Genomic DNA, 26,053 nt, shown 5'->3' with positions numbered 1-26,053 from the left:
GTGTCTCCATCTGTCATCTCTCTCCTGAGACTCCAAGAGGCAGAAGTTACAGCAAACATCATCCATTATGCAGACTGGTTTTGTTTTTTAATACTGATAGGATTTAAATTCCAACTCGCCCACTGGTGGCAAAAAACAAGGAAGTCGTATCCTGCCAACACTTCCCTCACAGCTTACCCTGATCGTGATGGTTCCCCAGCATTTATGATATGACATTACGAGCAGTTGACATTTCAGTCTTTTCCACCCACCCAGGTGCAATAACTACAGAAAACAAAAGCATTAAAAAAAATAAAAATTATGGCTGAGGTATGGCTTCCTGCAGTCCCAACACTGCTCTGACCTTGTGAGCCCACCCGCATGAGGGTGCTGAGTCACACTGCAGGGCCACAAGGAGGCAGCGGGCGGGGACGCTCCAGTGCTACACATGGACTCTGTGCCCTGAATTCCTTTCCTAGGGCAGAAACAAATGGCCACAAAATTGGTGGCTAACCCAACAGAAATGTATTCTCTCACAGTTCTGGAGGCTTCAAGTCTAAAATTAAGGCATGATCACAGCCAGGTCCTCTTGGGAGGCTCCTTGGAGCATCCTTTTGTGGCTCTTCCGGTTTTTAAGGCTCTTAAGTGTGCCCTGGCTGTGTCTGCATTACTTCAGTCTCTGCTGTGTCACCCAGCATCTCAGCTTTTGCTGCTTCACACGCCCTGAGGCATCTCAACTCCTCCCCATTTCATTTCAGAAAGGACAAAGTTCGTTGGAGTAAACAAGTAAATGAGGTCATGCAAATATGCTGGTCCTCATGAAAATCATTCCTGTCATTCCCTGCCATGCCCGCAACAATTTAGTCTCCACTGACAGCTCATGCTGGGGCTTCCCAGGTGGCTCAGTGGTAAAGAACCCACCTGCTAATGCAGAAAATGCGGGTTCAGTCCCTGGGTCAGGAAGATGCCCTGGAGAAGGGCATGGCAACTCACTCAGGTATCCTTGCCTGGAGGATCCCATGGACAGAGAAGCCTGGCAGGCTACAGTGCATAGGGTCACAAAGAGTCGGACACGACTGAGTGTGCATGCATGACTCATGTCTGAACCAACCTTCTCTGATGGTTTCACAGTCATTTCCCAACTTCAGCTCTCCCTCCACGCTTACCTGCTGGGCCGTGATATTCTGTAACCAAAACCCTTCCTTCACCCCAGTCTATCATCTGTCTGTCTGATCTATCAACCATCTATCCATCTATGAAACAATCTCTCTGTGTGGGCTCAAGGATCTCATTTGTCCCCAGTGGTTTACGATTGTTCCTGTTCTTAATTGTTTGTGCTAGGACTGTCCCACATTTGCCCCGTGGAAGTCCTGCACAGCTGGCTCAGGAAGTGAACATCTCTTTGATTCCTGTCTTAACTCTTGCCTCCCATGTCTGACCTCCCAACCCTTACTGTTCCAAACCTCTCGTGGAGACCTTGCAGGATCCCACCCCCTACCACCAGGCCATGTGGCTTCCTCCTGAGACTGGTCTGCCTGTGTCCAAGGGTGGATGATAACCCCCGTGCGCACATGTGTCCCTGCTTCAGAGGATGTGGTTTTCACGGTTTGTGAATTAACACAAATGAACATTTCCTAAGTAGCTACCACTTGATAGTTACAAGGAATCTATGCACAGAGAAAATGGGGGCCAAAGAGACTACTAGTCCAGAAGCGTGGGGTCCATCACAGTCATGAATCAGGGGTGCTAGAAGTAGCACTGCAAGTCTTTTATGATGGCAAAGATTTCGTCTCAAATGCCTACTCTAACCAGGTTTGTGGGTAGCCAGGGCAGTTGAGAGTGGGCAGAAAGTCCTAAAGCTGGTGATGTCTCCATGGACTCAGGATGGGAGCCTGGATAACGCAATTATTATTTCATCTTGAGCTCAGCTGCTTGTTTTCCAGAAAGAGGAAGAGACTTACCCAAAGTAACCCAGTTCTGTCCATCCAGATTTCATCTAATTCTGTGCTTGATGGTAACTCGTTTTGGGGGACTGTAGTAAATGACCACATCCCTTCTCTCTAGCTCTTTGGCAGCATCTGAAGAGACTGTGTCCTTGGATTCCAATACCTACTTGGACTCCCTATGTTTGATGATGACCCAATCATCAAAGGTTTCATCATTGCAGAAATTCTAGAGTCTGAAGAAATGACCAGCTCTCAGGAATTTGTATCTTTCCAGTATGCTAAGCTCCCGGTAGAGGTGAGCCACTAGAGGCAGACAGGGCTCCTGCCTGGAGCTCGGTCTTGGCTTGGGGTGGGTCCCTAAGACCCCTGGGGGGTGCCCTGGTTGGCTTATTCTTCAGGCCAGGTGTACTCCTAAGAAAAATAACACTTTGCTTTTCCAAATTAGATTTTCTGAATAAGTGATGCATCAATAGGCAATTTTTTTTAAGTTTTCGCTCAACTGAATCTTTAACATTTTAATTTTTGGAATAAGTAATTATTTGCACGTAGTACAAAATTCTAAAGATGCAAAAGTTACAGTGAAAAGCTTCTTAGCAACTCTTTCCTGCAGGTGCGCACCTCCTGCCCTCCCCGCACCCCCCACCCCACCCCACCCCCAAAGATAGTGAGGGGTCTTTCACGACTTAAGTGTCTAGAGTTTCTCTTGGGGAATTTCACTCCCCACCCTCACCTAAGTGGCTTAGCAGAAAATTTCTCCCACCTCCTGAGAGGAGTTGGGGAAAACACACGTGTCTCCAGGCAGTCATGTCTCTAGGGATGTTTGAGGTACCTTGTAAACAGTAGGTGCTGCTGCTCACTTTGGCTAACTGAGACTGTGTAGGAACTTGAGCACTGTACTTCTGGATCTTCTGATCTTTCAGAATAAGCTAGAGGAGCATGTCTGTTCTTCTACAGTGTGAAGTTCTTCTATAGTAATTCAAGTTGTAAAAATCGGTGTGTGGATCAGACTCAGCAAGTTGGAGGTTGAAATTGTTTTCAGCTCATAGGTTTATACCCAGTGCTCCCAATGGCAGAAATACTACTGACATCCCCGCCCAGCCCTGGCAGCGTGTTCCAGCCCTAACGGCTGCAACTGACTCTCCAGCCTGGGTCTCATCCTTAGTAATCATCTAAAGCTCCTAGGTACTTCTCACAGCACCCAGTGTGGACGCCCATGTGCCCTGCCCAGGACCAGCCAGGACCCTTCAAAAAGGCTGAGCTGAGGCTGGGACTCCTGGCTTCTCACACAGCGCCCCTCCCCTCTCCTGCAGCACTCCCTGCCAACTGAATGGTTGTGTGTCTTTGAATTTTCCAGGACAGTGAAGCCAGGGGAGACCCATCAGATTCCACATACAAGGCATCCTAACAAAATCTGGACTCAAGAAATTTCTCATCAAGTTCCTGCTGAGAAGAAATTTCTCATCAGGTTCCTCCTGAGAAGACTGTTCTCATCACCAACTAGACTTTGCCTGATGCCCCGGAAGGAGGTGGCAGCTCTGACCGGTTCTGAGCCTTGGTTGAACATTTAAGCATTTCTTGCCTAGGGATTTTTGTTTGCGACCCCATGAACTCTATCTAGCACCCGAGTCTTCCCTGTCCTTCACCATCTCCTGGAGTTTGCACAAACTCATGTCCATTTAATTGGTGATGCCATCCAACCATCTCATCCGCTGTCATACCCTTCTCCTCCTGCCTTCAATCTTTCCCAGCATCAGTCTTTTCCTATGAGTTGGCTCTTTGCATCAGGTAGCCAAAGTATTGGAGCTTCAGCATCAGTCCTTCCAATGAATATTCAGGACTGATTTCCTTTAGGATTGACTGGTTAGATCTCCTTGTTGTCCAAGGGAATCTCAAGAGTCTTCTCCAGCACCATAGTTTGAAAGCATCAATTCTTTGGTGCCTTTTTTTATGGTCCAACTCTCACATCTATACATGACTACTGGAAAAACCGCAGCTTTGACTATACGGACCTTTGTCAGCAAAGTGATGTCTCTGCTTTTTAATATGCTGTCTACGTTTGTCATAGCTTTTCTTCCAAGGAAACCTTAGATATTAGCTTTCAGATAATTAGACTTTATTACTCATTAGATTTCAGATGATCAGGTTTGATTTCTCATATGAGGGCAGATTCAGGAGCTAGCTGGGTGAAAGATAGCATTCAAAGGCCAACCAACCACAGCATCACAACCACTGGGCCAGGTCACGTGGAATCACAGGGTCACCTTATTGACAGTAGAAATGCCCAGCCTGGGTCCCAGAGTCCTGCCCTGTCACCTTGAGTTTTGGACCACGGCTGTCTGTGATCAGAACCAAAGGCGTCCACAGCCCCAGAGGCCCTCCCTGGACCCTAGGCTATCAGAAGCCCAAAGCTGCTGCCCACTCGCCCCGTGAGAAGGGACCACCTCTTCAGTCCCAGTGCACACCAGCCCTGGAAGCAGCAGCTGACCAGAGCATTCTGCCCACCCTGGCTGGGCCTGCTGAAGGTGTCTTCTCTCTCTGCTGTGTTTGCCCGAAGTCTGAGGACTTCTGCCCCTCACTCCCACCTCTCCTTCCTCCCAGAGGGGGCCCGAGGGCCAGCAGGGGGACAGGGCCTTTCCTACAGACCTCAGCACACACCAAGCCCAGGCCCAAACCAGACGCAGGACTGAGGACCACGTGCTGTCTGCTTGCCTTTGACTTTTGACAACTTCAGGCAACTTGAAACTGTGACACCTGAAACCAAAATTCATGACCCCTGCCTGCGCTTCCCCACAGCTGGTGGGCCTTCGAGGCACCTGCAGTGCAGGGGCCATTTCCAGTCTTCCTCGTGGAAGAAGCCCTAGCCCCCTGGTGATGGTGGTGGGTGAGCCAGTGGTCCCACCTACTTGATCATGGTAAGTTAAGATGAGGAAACTTCAAGGGGGCTGACACGGGGCAGGGGGAGGGACGGGGGAAGATGGTGAATGGCTCCACCCCTCCTGGTGCAGGACCCTGCCTACCTGTTCCCTCCAAACAGCCTCTGGACCTTCTCCAAGGAAGCCACAGGCTCCTCACCTTGTTCTCATCCAGACGTTTCGCTCTCACTCTTAACACCCAAAACATCCCCCTCTACACCCCTGCTCCTCACGCCAGCAGGCCCATCACAGGCCCCTGCACAGCTGAACAGGGTCAGCTCTGCGTCCCCTGATGCCCCCAGACCCGAGCTTCCCTTTTCAAGAAGGCCTGCCCTTATGAACCACCTTGGACGTGGCCCTAGAGTGGCCAGTGAATTTGCTGATCCTGTTGCTTCAGTTCCTCCCTCTCACGGTCAAGGAGGTTAAAATCTATCACCCTGTACCTCCCATTCACTCCTTGACCCCCCAGGGATAAAGCCGCCTCGGTGACCCCGTGGGCCTCAACCTCAGGGTGTGAAAGCAGGCAGGCCAGCCAGAAGGGCCCTGACTTGAACCAGCTACAGGAAAAGAAGGGGGTTAAAGAAGGGTGACCCATCCTGACCTTTGGGGTAAAGAAGAATCCCAAGGAGTGCCCCCATGAAGGCTCCCGCCTAGCCCCCCACCTCATCTGACTGATGCTAGTGGCCCCATATGGCAGGCCTAGAAGCAGAGCTGTGGGCAGGAGCACAGGGACCCAGAGAGATGGCCTCGGCCTGCCAACAGGCTCTTGGCCACAGGGAGGTGGCCCAGCCCAGGAGGGAGAACCACCTTCCCTCGGGCAGGGATCTGTCCCTTCCTGGGGGGGGGTGGTCATCCCAGAAGGAGGCACCTCCCTGTGCCAACACAAAGCCCTTGTGTTACCTGCAGCTCTTCTCTGGGTGCTGCCCTCCAGAGACTTGCTCAGATGATCAGTGCACGTTTAACTAAACTCCGATGCCTTCGAGATGACCATGTGGTCCTCTGGGTCACTTTTCTCTTTCTGTGAACAAGCTTCTTAGTGTCTTATGCTGGGACCATGTGGGAACTTGGAGAGCCATCTGATCCTCCAAACTTCCCAGGTCAAGGGACTGTCTCTTTCTGGGATCAGGCTTCTTTGTTCTGGACCCCGTTAGGGATGCCTGCTCCTCCCTCTAAGGCCATAACCCCAACTGGACACACAGTGGCAGAGGCACCATGTAGCACCATGTGGGCTGAATGAGAGCTATTTTATGTGAAATTTGCAGGAAATTCAGAGGTGGAGGCCTGGGCTCTAGAGTCAAGGACCTTCAGTTCTGGGCACTCTTGGCCCAAATGTCCACAGTAGATGCTCCATCAATGCTTGGTGCATAAAAGGTGAGTTTTCTTCCTGCTGGAAATACCATGGGAAGAAAATCCCAAGACAAGGGTGTAGCTATGTGACACTTGTGTCCTGGGCCACAGATGGGAGAGAAGAGGCTTAGAGATGTCCTCAAGGTGACCTTAGAGGCAGGACGCAGCCCAGGGGTCTAGACTGGGAGCTCCATGAAGACACGAGACTCCGGCAGCTGAGGTGGACCAGAGAGCTTTTTATTCAAAGAGGTGGAGGCTTGTGCCTGGCCTCCCTCCCTGCAGCCCTCAGCTTGTTCTGTCATCAGTTGCCCAGTGGTAAGTTTGGGGTTAAGCAGAATATCATACTGGCGACAGCCACTATGGAGAGAAGGCCACTGTGGTTGCTGATGCGAGGCCACGAGGCTTAGGGTTGGGCAGGTGATTCCCACACGGCCCAGGTGCCTCTCCTGGGACACGGTCTGATGTGTCTAGTGTGGAGGGAGATGGGCTCAGCGAGGAGAGGGGTCGGGGCTGGGTCCCACTCTGTGCAGGTGAAAGGCCTCCGCACCCACCAATCTGAAAGCAGAAGTGGCTTTGGGCCTGGTAGGTACCTCTGCTTTCAGGCCATGATGACCAGAGGAAGACCAGTTTCAAACCTGTCATGCAGGGACATTTCTCAGGGGCCCTGTGGTTCAGCACATACCTCTGACCTCAGGCTTGGACTCAGCAGAGACCCCTGAAGCTGTCTGCAAACAGTGACCAGTGACCCCTCTCCCCTTCTTCTAACCATGGCCTCCTGGGGACTCCAGGGGTTGGGATGGCTTTCCTTCCCCAGCATGGAGTCTCTTGGGTGTACAGTCCATCAAGCCTGTGCCTTGGATGCTTTTTTGGGTAAGGATAAAAACTAGCAGGTCTCCGTAGCCACATCCTGCCTAGATGGTGAGTTAACAGGCTTCAGAGCCCCCCAGGGTCCCTTATGTGGCCGTAAATAAATATTAAAGCTGATACGGACCCAGAAAAGAGGCCTACGGCCTGGGTGTGGAAGGCCCCATGCCCTGCCAACTACTCTATCAATGCCCGAGTCCTGTTGTCGCCCTCTTGTGAGACATCATTAGAGCTGGGATGAGGAAAGAAGCGGCCCCCCCACAAGAAAACCCAGAGCCTGGCAGGTCACTGGGGGTGGACAGCAGTGTCTCTCTGACAATCGCCACCTTTATGGAATGCCCAAGGGTGCCCTCCCAGAACTAGGCCACTGCCTGGCCCTCCTTTCTTACCCACAGTCACCATGGGGCACCAACCCTCTGCTGGACTCTGTGAAAGATGCTGCTTCAGCTGCTATGAGAATGGGGACTGTGAACCCAGGACGCGCTGCTCAGGCCTTCAGGAATGATCACGGACACTTCAGGCTTCACAAGGGATGAGCAGGGTCCCGGCTCAGCCTCGTAGTGTGGGAGGTCTGTGTGTGTGACAGGGGGCCTTACTGCTTCTCAATCAGCAGGCCCTGGCCCCCATTCATGGTTTGAGAGAGATGCCCCAAGAAAGGACACTGTCTTGGGAGAACAGGCCTAAGACTCTTAGGCCAGATTTTCTGGTCAGTTCTGCCCATGTGGGTGGTTAGACTCTTTTCAGGAGGGACAGTTAAATGCAGTTCTCACAGGGGAGGTTGGAGTTCCAGGAGCTCTACATAGGTTGTCCCTCTGTCCCTCCACCGGGAGTGGACAGAGTCTTAGCCCCGGGACAGGATGCCTCGGGGCGGACTGAGGCTTCTGGTGTCTGTGGAATGCGAGCTGTTTGGGTGCTGCGGTCACAACTTAGGCTCATGCCCAACTGTGCATGTCCCACATGTGTGGGGCCCTCTCTCAAACCAAGCTGGAGCCCCGGAGGCAGCCAAGGCCGCCATGGCTGTCTCCTAGTAAGACAGGCACAGGGGTTGGTGGGGGGTAGCTCTTTCTGGGGAGCGGCCAGGATCCTTGCCGCCTGCCCAGGCCCATCTCTGCTAATGCTGGGGTCCCCCCCCAGGTTCCCAAGGCCAGCCCTGCTCTGTCCTTCCGTCACCACCTCACAGCCTTAGTTCCCAAAAGCCAGGAGCCTGGGCCCCAACCTTCTCAAGAGAAGACAGACACCCCAAGGAAGGACAGAGGCAAGTTCTTTTCTGCCCCTGGGCTGCCCTGCACGGAGCTTCCTTTGCTGGGTGAGGCTGTGCAGGCTGAGAAGCTTGCCCAGCCTCGGAGGATGGTTCCTGACAATCCCTCACGGGGTGGGGAGCTCAGAGCAGGGCTCTCGTCGGCCTCCGTCACGCTGCGTCCACCCCCGCCGCCTGACCTGGCCCGGCGTGGGGAGGGGGGCGGGGGGCGGAGGTCAGGGGCGTGAGGGGAGCGCATGGGGTGCCCAGGTGCCCCGGGCTGCCGCCAGCGAGGCCCGGTGCCGGCCCCGCCCGCAGCGTCACTCATCGACCACCTCCACGAAGTCCTCGTTCTTCGGCTCCTCCGACGGCTCCTCCGTCGTCGTCGTCGTCTCCGTGTTCTCCGTGTCCGACACCGAGGACACCTGTCGCACCCAGTCTCTGTCGCTGAGCGGCTTTGGGTGACGCGGTCCGGAGAAGGGGTTGAACCAGTTCAGGGAAAAGTCTCCGCCGAAGGTCTCTTTGACCGACTTCCAGCTGCCCCTGCGTTCCCTGCGCTGCTTCTTTCGTTGGAGGCGCTCGATGCCCTGCGGGGAGAATGGGATATAGAGGGTCAGCGTGCTGGGGCCCCCGCACAGCAGAGCGCCGAGGCCCAGGGCTGGGGGCTCCTCAGAGGGCGAGGAGGGGCGCCGGGGGGCTCCTCAGAGGGCGCGGAGGGGCGCCGGGGGGCTCCTCAGAGGGCGCGGAGGGGCGCCGGGGGGCTCCTCAGAGGGCGCGGAGGGGCGCCGGGGGGCTCCTCAGAGGGCGCGGAGGGGCGCCGGGGGGCTCCTCAGAGGGCAGGGAGGAGCGCGGGGGTGGGTTCTCCTCAGAGGGCGCGGAGGGGCGCCGGGGGGCTCCTCAGAGGGCGCGGAGGGGCGCCGGGGGGCTCCTCAGAGGGCAGGGAGGAGCGCGGGGGTGGGTTCTCCTCAGAGGGCGCGGAGGGGCGCCGGGGGGCTCCTCAGAGGGCGCGGAAGGGCACCGGGCTGGGGCTCCTCAGAAGGTGGGAAGGTGGGGAGGAGCGCGGGGAGGGGCGCCGGGGGGCGGGGCTCCTCAGAGGGTGGGGAGGGGCGCCAGGGGTGGGTTCTCCTCAGGTGGGGAGGGGCATCGGGGGCGCTCCTCAGAGGGGTGGGGGGTGGCTCCTCAGAGGGTGTGGGGGGGGGGTGGCTCCTCGTGGGGGGGGGCTCCTCAGAGGGCGGGGAGGGGCGCCGGGGGAGGCGGGTGGTCTTCTCAGAGGGCGGGGAGGGCTGCCGAGCAGCACAGCAAGCAGGGCCTGCCTTTCCTACCCCTGCCCGCCCTTTCGTTCCACAGGACCAAGGGTGCCCAAGATGGCTGCTTCCCTGTGGCAAACGACCAAGGGGTAACCCCTCAGGCCTCTGTAGGCGTGAGCTGCCCGCCACCCCCCCCCCCCGCCCCCATCCTGAGACCATCTGGAAAGATGACCCTTCCCCGAGAATCCTGGGCCACTCCCCCCTCCGACAGCAGGCGCAGGGAAACCGGCCTGAAGCGGGATGCTGGGGTTAAGGGGGAGCACAGGGGACATGGGACAGGTGAGGGGAGGAGGCAGCCGCGTGCACAGCGAGCACTGCATGCAACAGGCAGCCTGAGGGCACGCGGGGCCGCTCTGCGGGGGGGCGAGGGCAGGCCTCGGGCCTGCACATGCGGTGGACACGCCCTGAGGCCTCTCCCGAGCTGCCCACTCACCTGCCTCTGGGTGTCCGTGCGCCAGGCCGCGGAGAGGGTGTTGGGGAGGGGGGAGAAGCCACAGAAGTTAAAGGCGCAGCCAGGCCAGACCCACAACACCCTCTACCCCCAATGGGGCGCTGCCCGCTCCATCTCTTCTGGAGCCCAGGGATTCTGCCAGGAGCAAAGGTCAGGCACCCGTCCCGCCCACGGACAGTGCTTTCCACCGCGGAAGGACCTCTGAGTACCCAGTTCTAGATTTTCTCTTCCAGGTAAGATCCTTACCGAACCGGCCCAGTCCTCTGTTGTGCAGGAGAGACTGACACACAGTACTGACTGAGATCGGGCTATGCCTGAGTCACTTCCTCTCCAGCACTCTTAGTTAATGGTATCCCATCAGTTACTGGTCTTATATCAATAAAGTTCCAAGTTTCTATATCTGTATTATGGTTTTATAAAATGTTTACATCTGGAAAGACTGACTGAAAGGCATATGTGAGCTCTTTGTACTATGTTTACTATTTTCTTGATTAAATCTGAAATGATATCTCAGTAGAAAGGTAAAAAAAATATGAGACACCATAATTTAGGCAATATAGTCTTGAATGCAGAATTACAATAATGAGAACTCAGAAACAATCAAAATGTCCAATAATGATGGCTAAGTAAATTTTCTATGTTTTTCTATAAGCAGAACACTAATGCAGTTAATAAAAGTGGCATCAATAAGGGCTTAATTTCCAAAATATACAAACAGCTCACTCATACAACTCAACGACAAAAAAACCAAACAATGCAATTGAGAAATGGACAGAAGGCCTAAACAGACGTTTCTCCAAAGAAGATATACAGATAGCCAACAGGCATATGAGAAGATGCTCATTATTGCCAATTATTGGAGAAATGCAACTCAAAACTAGAATGAGGTGCCACCTCACATGGGCCAGAATGACCATCATCAAAAAGCCTACAAATAATAAATGTTGTAGAGAGCATGGAGAAAAGGGAACCCTCCTACACTGTTGGTGGGAATGTAAATTGGTGCAGCCGCTATGGAAAACAGTATGGAGGTTCCTCAAAAGACCAAAAAGAGAGTTGCCATATGACCCAGCAATCCCACTCCTGGTCATATACCCAGACAAAACTATAATTTGAAAACATACATGCACCCCTATGTTTAGAGAAGCACTATTTACAATAGCCAAGACATGGAAACAGCCTGAAGGTCCATCAACAGATGAATGGATAAAGAAGATGTGGTATATACACACACAATGGACTATTACTCAGCCATAACAAAGAATGAAATAATGCTATTTGCAACCACATGCATGGGCCTAGAGATTATCATACTAAAGGCAAGTAAGTCATAGAATGGCAAATACTATATGGTAGCATTTACATATGGAATCTACAATACAAATGAATGTATCTACAGAACAGAAACAGACTCACAGATACAGAGCAGACTTGGGGTTGCCAAAGGAAAGGAAAGGTGAGTGAGGGAAGAACTGGAACTCTGGGATTAGTAGATACAAACTCTTATGTATAGAATAGATAAACAAGGTCCCACTGTACAGCAGAGGGAACTGTATTCAATTTCCTGTGATAAACCATAATGGAGAAGAATGTGAAAAAGAATATACATATGTACTGACATAACTGAATCACCCTGCTGTACAGGGAAATTAATGCAACACTGTAAATCAACTATACTTCAATAAAAATTCTAAACAAGTGGCATTGATACAGGTTTACACACACTGGAAATTCTTGTCCATGTGGTGACAAGGAAAGAAAGCAACATCGCATGTGACATCATCATGGGATCTGGGGTTTGGGAATGAGATTTTAGATTTATTTCTGTTTCACGTTTTCACCAATGAACAGGTGTGACTTTTATAATGAGAACGAGAAAGCTGTGTCAGGAAATGGACCATGTAGACACAACTCTTGAGGGAGGCTCATGTGGGTCTGGGGCACAGGAGGCCATGATATTCACAATCTGGTCCCTCACCAGGTCTCCCACTTTAGCAGGATCAGTGATGGCCAGCTGAGGGACTTGCTCTGGGGATCCCGCATTCCTTCCTGAGTGATCAGTTGCAGCCTGTTGAGAGAAGAGGGGTTGAAGTGTGGCTATGTGGCTGGCCAGGCTACAGAGGGGACATCCAGAAATGCCAGAATGGGGGGTCTGCACTGACTGGGCTCACTCAAAGCTATCACAGTGGATCCTCACAACCCCCTGAGAGGAGGTGGGTGTTAGTACTGACAGTTGGCAGAGAAGACACGGGTGCTGGGAGGCTGTGACAGCGGCCGAAGCGAGTCCTGCTGGTTGTGCTTCAGAACCAGGATGGGAACTGGTGTGCCCTCTGCGTTTTCAATCCTACCGCAAATCTTCACTCAAAGGCAGGGAAAAGCTGGAGAGGAAAATGAAGCAAAGGATCCCACAGAACAACACAAACAGATGGAAAGAAATACCATGTTCTTTTATTAGAAGAATTAATATTGTTAAAATAACCATACTGTGCCAGGCAATCTGTGGATTCAGTGAAATCCCTATCAAAATACCAATGGCATTTTTCACAGAACTAGAACAAAAACATTTTAAATTTATATGGAAACACAAAAGACCCTGAATAGCCAAAGCAATCTTGAGAACAAGAGCTGGAGGAATCAGGCCCCCTGACTTCAGACTATACTACAAAGCTATAGTAATCAAAACAGTATGGAACTAGCATAAAAACAAACAAATCAATAGAACAGAATAGAGAGCCCAGGAATAAAACCCACACATTTTTGGTAAATTAACACAAAGGAGGCAAGAATATACAGTGGAGAAAAGACAGTCTCTTCAATAAGTGGTGCTGGAAAAACTGGACAGCCACCTGTAAAATAATGAAATTAGAACATTCTCTAACACCGTATACAAAAACAAACTCAAAGAGCTAAATGTAAGACCAGAAATCATAAAACTCCTAGAGAAAAACACAGAATACTCTTTGATACACATTTTAGCAATATTTTTCTGGATCTGTCTCCTAGAACAAAGGCAATAAAAGCAAAAATAAACAAGTAGGATCTAATTAAACTTAAAAGCTTTTGCACACCAAAGAAAACCACTGACAAAATGAAGACAGCCTACAGAATGGGAGAAAGTATTTGCAAATGATATGACCAAAAAAGGGTTAATATTTAAAAAATATAAACAGCTCTTACAACTCAACATCAAAAACAAACAACCTGCTTAAAAAATTGGCAGAAGACTTGAATAGTTCCCCAAAGAGAACATGCAGATGGCCAATAGGCGTGTGAAAAGATTCTCAATGTCATTAATCATCAGGGAAATGCAAGTCAAAATCACAGTGAGCAACTTCCCTGGTGGTCCAGTGATTAAGAATCTGCCTTCCAATGCAAGGGATGCAGGTTCAATCCCTGGTCAGGGAACTAAGATCCCACATGCCTCAGAGCAACCAAGTGCTGCAACTCCTGAGGCCGCATGCTCTGGAGTCTGCATGCCACAACTAGAGAGAAGCCTTCATGCCACAGCAAAGACCCCACGTGCCCCAACTAAGACTGGACACAGCCCCCAAAAATCCCCAACAAGGAGATGTCACCTCTCACCTGTAAGAGTGGCTATCGTGAAAAACAATGCAAATAAGTGTTTGCAAGGACGTGGAGAGACAGGAACACTTGTGCACTGTTGGTGGGAATGTAAATTAGTGCAATCACTGTGGAAAACAGTATGGAGTTTTCTTTAAAGACCTAAAAATAGAACTACCATATGACCCAGCAGTTCCACTCCTGGGGATATATCTGAAAGAAACAAAAACCCTGATTTCAAAAGATACTGCAATATTCACAGTAGCACTATTTACGATATCCAAGACATGGAAGCAACCTAAGTATCTACAACTGACGAATGGAATAAGAAATAGTGGTTTGTGTATATATATACAATGGAATATTACTCAGCCATAAAATAATTTTTTCCTTTTGCAACAACATGGATGGACTCTAAGTTGAAATAACTGAATTCACTAAGTCAAATAAGTCAGAGAAAGAAAAATAATGTATGATATCACCTCTATGTGGAATCTTAAAAAAAACAACAAAAAAAAACCCAAGCTAGTGAATGTAACAAAAAAAAAAAGAAAAAAGAAACAGACTCATAGATACAGAGGACAAATTAGTGGTTATCCATGGGGAGAGGGGAAGGGAGAGGAGCAATATAGGGGTAAGTTATTAAGAGGTACAAAATACTGTATATAAAATAAGCTACAAGGATATATTATATAACACAGTGAATATAGCCAGTATTTTGTAATAACTATAAATGGAGTATAACCTTTAAAATTTTCGAATCACTATATTTTAACATATAATACCACACATCAATTCTTCAATTAAATTTTTTTAATTAAAAATAAAAAGAAGGGGACTTCCCTGGTGGCCCAGTGGTTAAGGATCTGCCTGCCAATGAAGGGGACACAGTTTCGATCCCTGGTCCGGGAAGATCCCACATGTCATGGGCCATGCGCCACAACTACTGAGCCCACGTGTCTAGAGCCCACAACGAAGAGTAGCCCCAACTCTCCATAACTAGAGACAGCCTACGCACAGCAATGAAGACCCAGTGTGGCCAAAGAGCAAATAAACAAGTTAAAAAATAAAAATAAAAAGAGAGCCCACAGAACGATACTCAACCTCCTCAGCAAGCTTGTAAAAATGTTCCAGACAGAGCCTGGCCTGCCCACCAGAAGAACTTCCTCAGAAGTGAAGTGGACAAACATCCAGGAGTGTTTGTCTGAAGAAGAGAAAATACTGCAAATGAATCTGATGCAAAAGAAAGGCAGAGGGGGGCTTCCCAGGCGGTCCAGTAGTTAAGACTGTGCTTTCACTGCAGGAGGCACGGGTTTGATCCCTGGTGGGGAACTAAGATCCCACATGCCACACAATGACCAAATAAGTAAACAAACAAACAGATTAAAAGAAAGAGAAAAGTTGAAGATCTGGACCATCAGGTTCATAAGGAGCCAGTGGGGTTTCTTTTCCCTGGTAGGACTCACTTTTGAGTTCTGTGTGGATTTCAAGGTGTCCTGGAGGCAGAGTTCTTAAGCTAGAGGTTATAGAGGCAGCAGTGATACCCACTTCCCGCTCAAGCAAACAGGAATGGTTGGCTGATTCCTGGTAAGGGGGCAACTGCCTAAACCAGCATTTCTAGCAGGCAGTGTGTGACTTCGGCCTTTCGGGCCTGATCAGCCTGGGTGCCACGTGAGCAGTGATCTATAAACCAACTGACCAATGCCCCAGAATGAATGAACCAGGACTATGGCTCCCCAGGAGATGGAGACCAGGCGCACGCTCTGTAAGGACTTGGCTGAAGCCCACAGAGGAGGAGCAGGAGGTCCCTGCATCTCAGAAAGTTGGAGTTGCTGCAGCCCACACAAACGTGCCCTCCTTGGAGACAGCTGAACAACTCTCTCCTCATCAGCGGTTTCACATGTTTTTAGTGCAACCCACAATAGGAAATGGGCTTCCTTGGTGGCTCAGTGGTAAAGAATCTGCCTGCCAATGCAGGGAGACGCAAGCTCGACCCCTGGGTCGGGAAGATTCTCTGGAGTAGGAAATGGCAGCCCACTCCAGTATTCTTGCCTGGGAAATCCCACGGAGCCTGGCGGGCTATAGTCCATGGGGTCACAAGGAGTTGTGACAACTGAGCAACTGAACGACGAAACAACAATAGGGAATACTATTCTGTTGCAGCCTACCACACACACACACACACACACACACACACACACACACCAAAGTTTCATGAAAATACGTCTTTTACAAGGTGTAAGACATTATTTTTTATCTGTTTAAAAAATGCTGTTGCAAACCAATAAACTGATCTCACACATGAACAATTGTGCACATGATCTGAAAAGCACAGCTTCACCAGAGCTAACGTTCTCTAGATCCATACAACATGCCAGACACCATCCTAACATCCACATCCATTCCTCTCTCTGAATACTCCGAGCAACCTTGTGAGTTAGATTATCTCCAGGATTTTACAGATAAGCAGAGGCTTAAGCAAGCTACTGCTTAAGGTCACAGGAAGGAAGGAGTTGAGCCAGACCGGAACCAAAGACAGAGGGCCCAAGGACCCATCACCACACGACCTCAGCTGCAGAAATTCAGAGCATCTTTTACGTCCATGTCAGAGCGTGTGTCTTCATCCTAAAGGTTTCTACAAACACTATCCTGGCGACATTGTTCATAATTCCTTGGATCAGCGTCCTCAGCTCCCACCCGCACAGATGAGGGATCCCTGGGGCTCACTCTGCTTTGCTAGTATAATCACAAGGCTCAAGTCATCAATGATTTTTTTTTTTTTTAATTGAGTGAGACGATGAGAGAAATGGAAGTCTTCAGTTTGGGAAAGTAGACTTGTTTAGTCGCTCAATTGTGTCCCACTCTTGGGTAACCCATGGGCTGTAGCCCGCCAGGCTCCTCTGTCCATGGGATTTTTCTGGCAAGAATACTGAAGTGGGTTGCCATTTTCCTCTCCAGAAGATCTTCCCAGAGATCAAATTTGTGTCTCTTGCGTCTCCTGCATTGGCAGGCAAATCCTTTACTACTGAGCCACCAGGGAAGCCTGTAGACTTGTTAATGGCTTATTTTCATTTCACTGTGAATCTATCATCCTCTATTAGGTGATTCTCAGGCAGATATGTATTTAAAAGATACAAGAAAAGGCCACATGGGTGTTGAGGTCCACAGACAGAAACCCAAGGCCAGGACATTCTTGTGTCTGCCCCAAGCCTCACTCACTCACTGGCCACTGCTCCTGCTGGGGGGACCCTGGCTCCACTCTTTTCCATCTCCTTCTGGGATGGTTCTTCACCCAAATGGCCTCTTGGTGCAGAAACCAGCGGGTCGGATGAGATATGCAGGAAGATCACCAGACAGGTGAATAGTCTGGCTCCCCCTCAAACACTTTCCTTGTTTTCTCAGCACTCACAGGCTGGGGAGGCTGCCGGTTATGAGGGACGAGGGGCTCACAGTGAGCAAAACCCCAGCTAGCACCATGTTGAGCCCAGCAGCACCCAGGACCACATCATCGGCAGGACTGTGGGTGACCCCTGTAGCCCCCAAGTGGATCCTCAGACTTGAACACGGGTCAGCATCACCTGGAGGACTGTGAGCATCCAGATCGCTGCTCCCCAATCAGTTTCCTATTTAGCAGGTCTGGGGTGGCACCTGGGAATCTGCATCTCTGTTAAGTCCCCAAGGAGATGCGGCTGCTGCTGGTCTATGGACCACACTTGGAGATGCACTGCCTCAGTATATCCCTCAGCAGGAAGATTCTCAAGAGGGATTCTAGCAAAATCTTCCTCTCTTCAAATATCTTTGTTAACTAAGGGCCCCTTCTAGGTTGGAACCCCTCACTTCTGTGGGCTAGGTCACTGTGTAGGCTTATGTACTACAAGCTTTAAAGTGAGAAAAACATAAAAACCCGTCAGCCTGGCTGAAAGAACCCAGCCCAGCCTTCCAAAGTCTGGGGTTTCTGTGTGATACCGACCTCACATACGTGTTCAATAAACACTGTCTAATTTACCTCATGAGGAAGGTGGGTTTTAAAGACGCTTACTCCTTGGAAGGAAAGTTATGACCAACCTAGATAGCATATTCAAAAGCAGAGACATTACTTTGCAAACAAAGGTTCGTCTAGTCAAGGCTCTGGTTTTTCCTGTGGTCATGTATGGATGTGAGAGTTGGACTGTGAGGAAGGCTGAGCGCCAAAGAATTGATGCTTTTGAACTGTGGTGTTGGAGAAGACTCTTGAGAGTCCCTTGGACTGCAAGGAGATCCAACCAGTCCATTCTGAAGGAGATCAGCCCTGGGATTTCTTTGGAAGGAATGATGCTAAAGCTGAAACTCCAGTACTTTGGCCACCTCATGTGAAGAGTTGACTCATTGGAAAAGACTCTGATGCTGGGAGGGATTGGGGGCAGGAGGAGAAGGGGACGACAGAGGATGAGATGGCTGGATGGCATACTGACTCGATGGACGTGAGTCTCAGTGAACTCCTGCAGTTGGTGATGGACAGGGAAGCCTGGCGTGCTGCGATTCATGGGGTCGCAAAGAGTCGGACACGACTGAGCGACTGATCTGATCTGATCTGAAGTCAAGATGTCTCACTCTGTGTTCTTCCATGAAAAAAGTATTACAAAGATGAAATAGTAAATGACTAGGAGACGAAGCACATGCATTTCTACCCGCGTCTACTTTGTGCATGATGTCAACCAAGCCCATGTAAATATGCACAGATTTGTTTGCTCCTAAGCTTTTTGCATGTTCAGTCTGGTTGCTATGAGAACGAACCAGAAATTGACAGGTGGGAAGGAGTCACCAATCCAACTGATCAAGTTACGTTCCTCTTTATTTTTCCTTTCCACTCCTCAGAGCCCACATTCTGGAGGACCGTGGCTACTATTGGCTCATTTTTCCACACGTGCACCATTCAGTGCTGTCAGGGCTCCTGTGCCGAAGCAAAAGGCTGGGTTGCCTTTGTGTAGAGATGTCCTTCTCCATCTGACATCCTGGGAGACTGAGGAGGGCTTGGGGATGCCTGTTTCTTCCTGGGTGGATGTCAGGCGGAAGCTCAACCACTGTGCTGCAGAGAACAGCCACATTCCTCATTGCTGGCTGCTGCTGCTTGGTCACTAAGTCGTATCCGACCCCATGGACTGCAGCCCGCCAGGCTCCTCTGTCCATGGGATTTCCCAGGCAAGAATACTGGAATGGGTTGCCATGCCCTTCTCCAGGGCGTCTTCCCGACCCAGGGATTAAACCTGTGTCTCTTGAGTCTTCTGCACTGGCAGGTGGATTCTGTACCACTGAGCCACCTGGGAAGCCTCCACTCCCTGGGTTCCTGGCAAAACATTCTCCATCTCAACAAGATAAAATAGGAAGAACACAGGGAGTTTGGGGATATTTCCTATGTCCTGAGTGCAGCTCTTCACTCTGGCTTGAGAACTAGGGGAACATTCATTCTTTCAGCCAAAGGGCTTGTAAAAACCCAGAGACAGAACCACATTGGATGTCAGAAGGAGACTCTCTGGGAAAGATACAGGTGGTATGTTCAGGTGTAAATCATGAGTTTCTATTTTGAGGACTTGAAAACAAAATTCAATATATCTTTAGCATGATCTACTGTATTCCTTAGAAATTCCATGGGGAGAAGAACCAACATGATTCATTAAAAAAAAAATGCCCTTGAAGATGGGGTATTTTGAGGCCTTCAAATACTTGACAATATTCCCTGAGTCCTACTCTCTCTTCCCTGGCAAAAGGAAGCATAGCAAAAGCACCGTCTCCCCCGAGGGATAGATCCTTGAGGGAACACAGCAGAGTGAGGGCTTTCTAAAATGCTCTAGGGTCATTCAACAACCACATTTCTTTCATCAGCGTAAGGGGTGGGGTTGGTGTGGTGGGGGAAGCACACAGGGAACAAATGCTAGGGACTAGATTTAAAAACAGCACTGAGAGAAAAAAGCCCAAACACAGGCTCGACTACAGCATAAGCAGCACAGCAGAGGCAGGTCAAGGCTGACTGACTCAGAAGAGATTGCCAAGAAAATGGTTCTTTGCTTAAACACCTGAGGGGTGGTGGAAAGCACCTCAAAGCCACACCCCAGGGTGTGTGTGAAGTTTCCAGTCATTTCCTCTGGCTTCACTTTGCTTTTTGGTGGGTGGGCAGAGGAAAAAAAGGTCTCTCTCCCAGGCCCAACTGGAGAAGCAAATTTTGCAGACCTGATGAGTTTTTTTTTCTGTTCCAACTGGGAATCCACAAGCACCAGGGAAGGGACTCAGGCTGCAGAAAGAGCCAGAGAGAGGCCCGGTGGGGCCAGCTCATCCGGAAGAGGGCTGTAAACATCCTTTAGAGGTGATGACGCAAAAGGGAGCATGCACAAATGCCCTTTAAAAGTGATGAAAGAAACGCCCAAACAGCACATTCATGTTGACTGGACCATCAGCTCTACCCAAGGGGTGACTCCGTGAGAGACAGGGGGCTCAGCCAGAACAGGTTTTGGAAAAATTTTATTGCGTTTGGTTTCCATGTGGAAGCACTGACAGAATTGAAAAGAGGCAGCATGTTCCACTTACTTTTCTGAAAGATCACACAGCTAGACGAAATCTCTCCCCACCCCGGGCTGATTTCGTGAACCTCACCCCAAAACCCACCCCAAGCAGAAGATTTAAAAAAAAAAAAGGTTTGTGGTGATTATTTAAAAACAATTCCCCGTGTGAGACGGTCGGCAGTCAAATTTCCGTGACTTCCGCGTTTGATGTGCGTTTCCCGTCCCCTCACCTCCCCTCACGGTCTTCAGGCCTTCCCTCCTTCAAATTAGACTCAACACACAAGTGTGCAAATGGAAACACTAGTCAGTCTCGGTGCCGCAGGCTTAGGAATCTGCCGGTTCCCCTGGACGGGTGGGCGTCTCTCAACTTGGCGATGGTGCCTTTGCATCACGGGCAGCCCACGCAGATCCACGGCTTCCCAGGTTAAAATACAGACAAGACATGGAGACGTGCACATTTATGGGTCTAAAACATCCGAAAGTAAACCCACTGCGGAGATCTACAAAAATGAGGAAGGAGCGGGTTGACTGTGGGGCTGCGGCTGGTTCGCTTGGCAGTAACACTGCTGAACGGACATGGCGCTCGGAGAGGGAGGGAAGCGGGACGCTCAGACGGGAAGCGGAGGGGATAAAGAAAACGTAGCTCGCCTGAAGCTGCGTCATTTTCTTCTTCTCGTGATTGTGTAAGGCATTTTGAACTGGAAAAACTTCTTTCCTTCACATTCTTCCAAATGATCAGTCGGAATATAACCAGTGATTCGGAATACAAATAAGACCCCTTTCATCTCCAACCCCCCACCCCCAAAATCATTCTACGCACCCAGAGCCCAAAAAGTACAAGGCAGGCAATTGATTTTGTGAATTCAGAGGCAAACCGTGTTCACACAGGGCACGAGGCTGCTGTGGTCAAGGACCCTTCTTAGGGCTCCAGCCCTGATCTCCCAGGCCACAGGGGGTGAGCATCCAACTTCAGCGAGGTTTTAAGTCCCATCCAGGCACCTGCCACTGCCTCCTGGGCAGTGGGAGGTCACGGGCCCTCTTGACTCTCTCCTATGGATCCCCCACCAGGCGTCCGGGCCAGTCCGTCCACGCACAAGCGTCACGACTCAATTAGTACAAGGGGGCGTGGCCTGGAGACAGTGGCCTCCACGTTAGTCATGCCAGACAGACAGCAGAGAGGAAACCAGAGGCCAGAGAAGTGATTTTAAATAGGAAAAAAAGGAAAGCAGCTTCGGTCACCGAAAAATAGAAAGGATGATCTTTTCAAAAATAAAAACCATGGGGACTTTTTTTTTTTCTCTGCAATGTTCAGCCATTTTACTTGAGGCATTAAAAAAAAAAAGTTTCAGAGTAGTTGTGTTGCTTTTTTCGGTTTAGACATTCATGAGAACGGATCGGACGGTAGTGCTGGGATGTGGTTTGTGTCTGAGTGGCAATGCTGTTCAGGGTCCTTCAGACCACATACTGGTACGGGTCTGCCTTCCCTTGGTCTGGCGTGGCAAAGGGGCTGGCCCAGCCTAGAGAGAAGGGGTGGCCAAAAACGGCTTTCATGTTCATCCATTTTGTTTTTTTAGCCCATCTTCTCTCTTCCTTTTTCAATTGTTCTATTCCCTGAAAACAAGAACAATCATACTTTCAGTCAAGCACTTTACTGCTGTGGTTTTTGGGGGAGAAAAATCCATTAGCTTGAGGTGAATGGAGTAAATGCTTCCTTTTTAAAGCCATGAAGCTTATCTACATAGTACATTTTTTTTTTCTTCTCTTTCTCTCATAAAAAGCGCTAAAGACAAAAAGGAATCATCATTTTTCTTTTGGGTGGGCACAAAGGCACGTCTATGTAAGTCCCTCCAGGCAGGAAGGGACACATAAGAAAGTCAGCAGGCCCCGAAGCCGCTGCTCCTCGTCACGCAATCCAGTGTTGTGTTAAATGAGTCCTGGCCGGGGGGGTTTGGGCCCAGGGCCGAGCTGTGTGTGGGAGCACTCTGAAGGCTGGGGTGCGGGGAGCCTCAGCTTGTGGGGAGCTTGAGCTTGTGAGAGCCAAGGATCGGTTCGTGGGAACTCTGAAGCTGCTATGACCACTTTGCAGACAAAAAAAAAAGGACCAAGTGAAACGACTGCTCTGGCGCGGTCTGTCCCGCTGGCCAGGGAGGCCAAAGAGCGCCAGGTGTAGGGGGGCTGGCCAGGTGCAGCGGAGGAGGTGAACAGGAGGAAGAGGTCAGCACAGAGGAGGAAGGAGAGGGATTAGTACAGGTTAGAGGGGCCGCACCGGCAGACCGCTCAGCCTCGGCCGTGGCCAAGGCCTTCCTGGGCTCCTCTGGGGACAAGTGTGGCCCGAGGCAGCCTCAGCAGTTGTCATGGAGCCCACACCACCCCCAGCCAAGTCTCGCAGGAAAAATGAGCTGGGGGAGCAGGTCAGTCCCTTCCTGTCTCCTTTTCCGGAAGGAACTGGTGAGCGGCTGGAGGACAAGGCAGAAGCAGCTTGGCGGGAGCCCGACCAGGGGTCTATCTGGTGGTCTCTGTGTGGTGGAGAACAGGGCGGGCCCGAGGGGACAGCCCAGTCCAACTCTGTTCACAGCCTAGGGCCCTGGGACCACACCATACTGGTCAAGGGTGGGACGCCCTTGCCCACGCGCGGCAGGCCCTCGACTCCTCTGTCCCTTCCTTTCAGCACGGCTCCCTTTAGGAACGGCCTTGAAGGGTAAGAACGACTAGGACCAGGGCCATGATTTGCCTTCTGACCCCCTAGGCCGCAGCCTGTGTGGCCCAGTGGCGTCCTGACAGCTGTTGGGGCCAGATGGTCACCTCTGGGTCCCTGCAGGTCTCACACGCAGAAGCTGGCCTGTGCGCTGCACAGACACATGGCTGGGTGAACCTCATTGGCTACTATTTTTATAGACACTCTTTTATAATGGTACTAATGGTTATAAAAGAAAAAAAGGTGCTGAGAGGCACGCAACCTTCTAAGCCACTGGGAACTGCCCCAGATCCCAATGATGGTGCCTTGGCAGCCGGCACACCGTCCTCCTCTGCACGCTGAGTCTCCACACCCTCAGGGGTGGGGCCGCAGCAGCAGTAAAGGCTGAGTCTTCCTATGAGCCTCCAGCTAAGGCTGACTACCCAACCGGCCAACGTCCCCCCAAAGACCCCGAGGTGACTGTTGAGGATGGACTCATGACGTTCCCATAGAGCGCAGGGCTGCCCCTTCCACCTAGGGCCCCTCTCCGAGACCCCAATGCCAAAGAGGGAAGAAATGCCCACATCACAGCCATGGACTGGTCACCAGGTGGCTTCTGGACACCTTGGGAGGGTTTAGAGGTGGCGGCAGTGGTGCCGGGGTGTGGGCTCCAGCAGTTGTGAAGCTCCCAGAGAAGGAGTTGTGAACAGGGAGGAAGGTGGGGCAGGCGGGAGGCCGCAGACGGGGACCAGAACTGGCCTTGCACCCACTGCTCTGGGGGCCCCCACTGGGCTGTCTCCTGACCCCACTCTCAGGATCGGAACATAAAGACGCTTTCACTGGGAAGCTGACCCTGCCTGTGCCATGCGGGTGAGGGCACCCTTTGTCCATCACCCAACTCCAGGCCCGTGGCCGCTAGACAGGAAGGGCACCCCAGTGCCTCGTAGAGTGACACAGAGCCGTGGACAAGACTCAACCGTCACAGGAGGCTGGGGGGGCTCGTAACAGAGAGGCTGTTGGGCCCCATACTTGTGTGACCTGAGTGCCAGAGGAAGAAGACCACGGGCCACTGCAAAGGGAGGAATGGGCCCTGCACACCCGGGGCCTGGCCACTGGGCTCCCAGGTCTGACCTGCAGGCAGCCCCCAACCCCCAAGCCCCAGTCATGGAGGGAGTGGTGGCAGGCTGCCCCCGTGCTCACCGTCTCATCCGTGCAGATGGAGTGCACCTGGGTCCCGAACATGACAGACGTGAAAATGAGGAAGAGCAGCCCCTCGAAGCACAGCAAGATGAGGAGGATCACCGTGGTGGGTGGCGAGAAGGAGCTGCACTCTGAAAGAGAATGGATACGTGGGGCTCGGGGCTCCACTCTGCCTCTGGCCCCACAGGACCGGGCTCCTCGCTGGCCTCCAGGGCCCCGCACCAGCCCCTGACACCATGAGCTCGCACTAACAACCCATCGCAGCCCATGTGTTGGGAGTTGCTTGCTTCCTTCTGCCCTTGTCTGATGTCTGCCCTGCCTACTCCACCCCCAGGCTCCAGGAGGGCAGGGACTTTCTGTTCGGCTTGGTGTTGGCCATCAGCCTTGGAGCGATGCCTGATGACAAAAGAATCTGGGCGAGAGGTTGGGGCGTTCTGAGCTTTAGTTTTGCTTTCTGTATCGTGGAACGGTCGAGGGTTCGCAAGGGGAATTCTGCTCCACTCCACCTTGGCCCAGCATGAGCAAGTGGATGCTGCTCCTGGACGGGGTGCCGTGCTTCCTGATCCCCTACAGCTGCCCTAGAGTGGTGGCCTGGCCACCATCCTGCCACAGCTGCAAGCACGCTTCTCATGGGCTGGCCATGGAACTGCAAGTGGAGTCTGGGCAGGTGGGAAGCAGATCGAGGGAAGGCGGAACTGCCTCCTTACCCTTCTCTGAACATCAGTTCAAGATGCCCTCATCCTGGGGGATTCCTCTTACCCGAGCTGGATGCCCCATTGATCCAGGGCTGAGCAGAGATGGTATTAACTGCACAGACAGCCTGTACTCTGGGGACTGTCCAACACCTCTCCTGCCCTGAGACCAGAGGAACTGGCGGCCTCAAGCCACCTCCATTAGGAAATCCACTGATGGAGGAAATACACTCCATCTGGATTGACCACAGACAATCCAGAGCTTGCAGGTAAGACCCTGGGTGGTGGAGTCTTCCAGACAGGGTAGGAAAAGCCCGCTCAGGACTCAGGCCTGAATCACAGGCCCTCTTCTTAGCCACGTGACAGGGTAACTTGCTCAACCTCTGCGAACACCGACTTTTGTCATCTGCAAAGGGGGGAGTATCTCTCCTACCCTGCTGGCTTGTTACAAGGTTGAGATAAGGCCCCGCTGACAGTCTCCTGTGCACTAAGTGGGAACATGGAAGCAATGGTCCCAGCCAACTCCATTGCCCCACCAGTGGCCCTCAGTGCTCTCAGCACCGCGCACGTCTCTTCTTAAGGGCACGAATTCTACTGCGAGGGCCCCACCCTCATGACCTCTTATGAAGAAATACCAGAGAGCTTGCTTTTCTCTCTCTCTCTGCTGGGTGAGGACACATGAGGATAGGGCCATTTGAAGCTGGGAAAAGGGTCCTTGTAAGGGATGGAATTGACTGGTACCTTGATCTTGGACTTTCCAGACTCTGGAACTGTGAGAAATAAATGCTTAAGCCTCCAAGTCTATGGCATCTTGTTGCAGCAGCCTGAGGTGACCAGTACCCATGGGATTTTTCTTCCCCTAGATGAGGTCAAGCCAGGTGGACCAGAGAGACAGAAGGGGGCAGATGCAAGCTAGGAACAGAGGCTAGAAAAATCTCTTAATATCTGGTCAGGAGCTAAAGATACCTAAGAAGTCAGTACATGCAGGAAGAGCAAAACTCATAAAAAATGATGACATGAAGAAGGGGACCAATCAATGGTAAAAGGGTGGAAATACGATGTTTCTGCTCGAGGTGTTTGTCTCACAGACTGCGTGTGAAAGGAGGAGCCCGGCAGGCAGCTCCTCATGCCTCCAGCATCTACAGCAGTCTCTCCCTTATCCTTGGTTTTGCTTTCTGCAGTGTCAGTTACCTGCAGTCAGCCTTGGTGCAAAAATATTAACTGGAAAATTCCAGAAATAACAAGTTTTAAAGCGCAAACTCCCCTGAGAAGCATGATGAAATCTCATACCTGGCTCTGTCCACGTGAGATGTGAACCATCCCTTTGTCCAGCATGTTCATGCTACATAT

The 26,053-nt window shown here is 51.2% G+C and overlaps 1 protein-coding gene across 9 annotated transcripts in view; it reads right to left on the bottom strand.

Annotated features, from left to right (window-relative positions):
- Positions 1-6,400: 6,400 nt before the first annotated feature.
- Positions 6,401-26,053, bottom strand: part of ZDHHC3 (zinc finger DHHC-type palmitoyltransferase 3) — a 51,916-nt gene continuing 32,263 nt past the window's right edge. For 3 of the 9 annotated variants that reach the window (XM_045163913.1, XM_045163916.1, XM_045163914.1), the window contains 2 exons: positions 24,012-24,142; positions 6,401-8,872 (listed from right to left, as the gene is read on the bottom strand). In XM_045163913.1, the coding sequence (XP_045019848.1) occupies positions 8,606-8,872; positions 24,012-24,142 (398 nt within the window). In that variant the 3' untranslated portion in view covers positions 6,401-8,605. Of the gene's footprint in view, positions 8,873-11,834; positions 12,112-20,079; positions 21,749-24,011; positions 24,143-25,444; positions 25,563-26,053 lie in introns of those variants that run through there. The other 6 variants (XM_045163917.1, XM_045163921.1, XM_045163919.1 and 3 more) reach the window with 5 other exon arrangements.

This window comes from Bubalus bubalis, chromosome 21 (assembly GCF_019923935.1).
Source record: "Bubalus bubalis isolate 160015118507 breed Murrah chromosome 21, NDDB_SH_1, whole genome shotgun sequence".
NCBI classification, from domain to species: Eukaryota; Metazoa; Chordata; class Mammalia; order Artiodactyla; family Bovidae; genus Bubalus; species Bubalus bubalis.
Note: the sequence above shows the minus strand (reverse complement) of the source record. Positions and strands in the feature narration are given on the sequence as shown.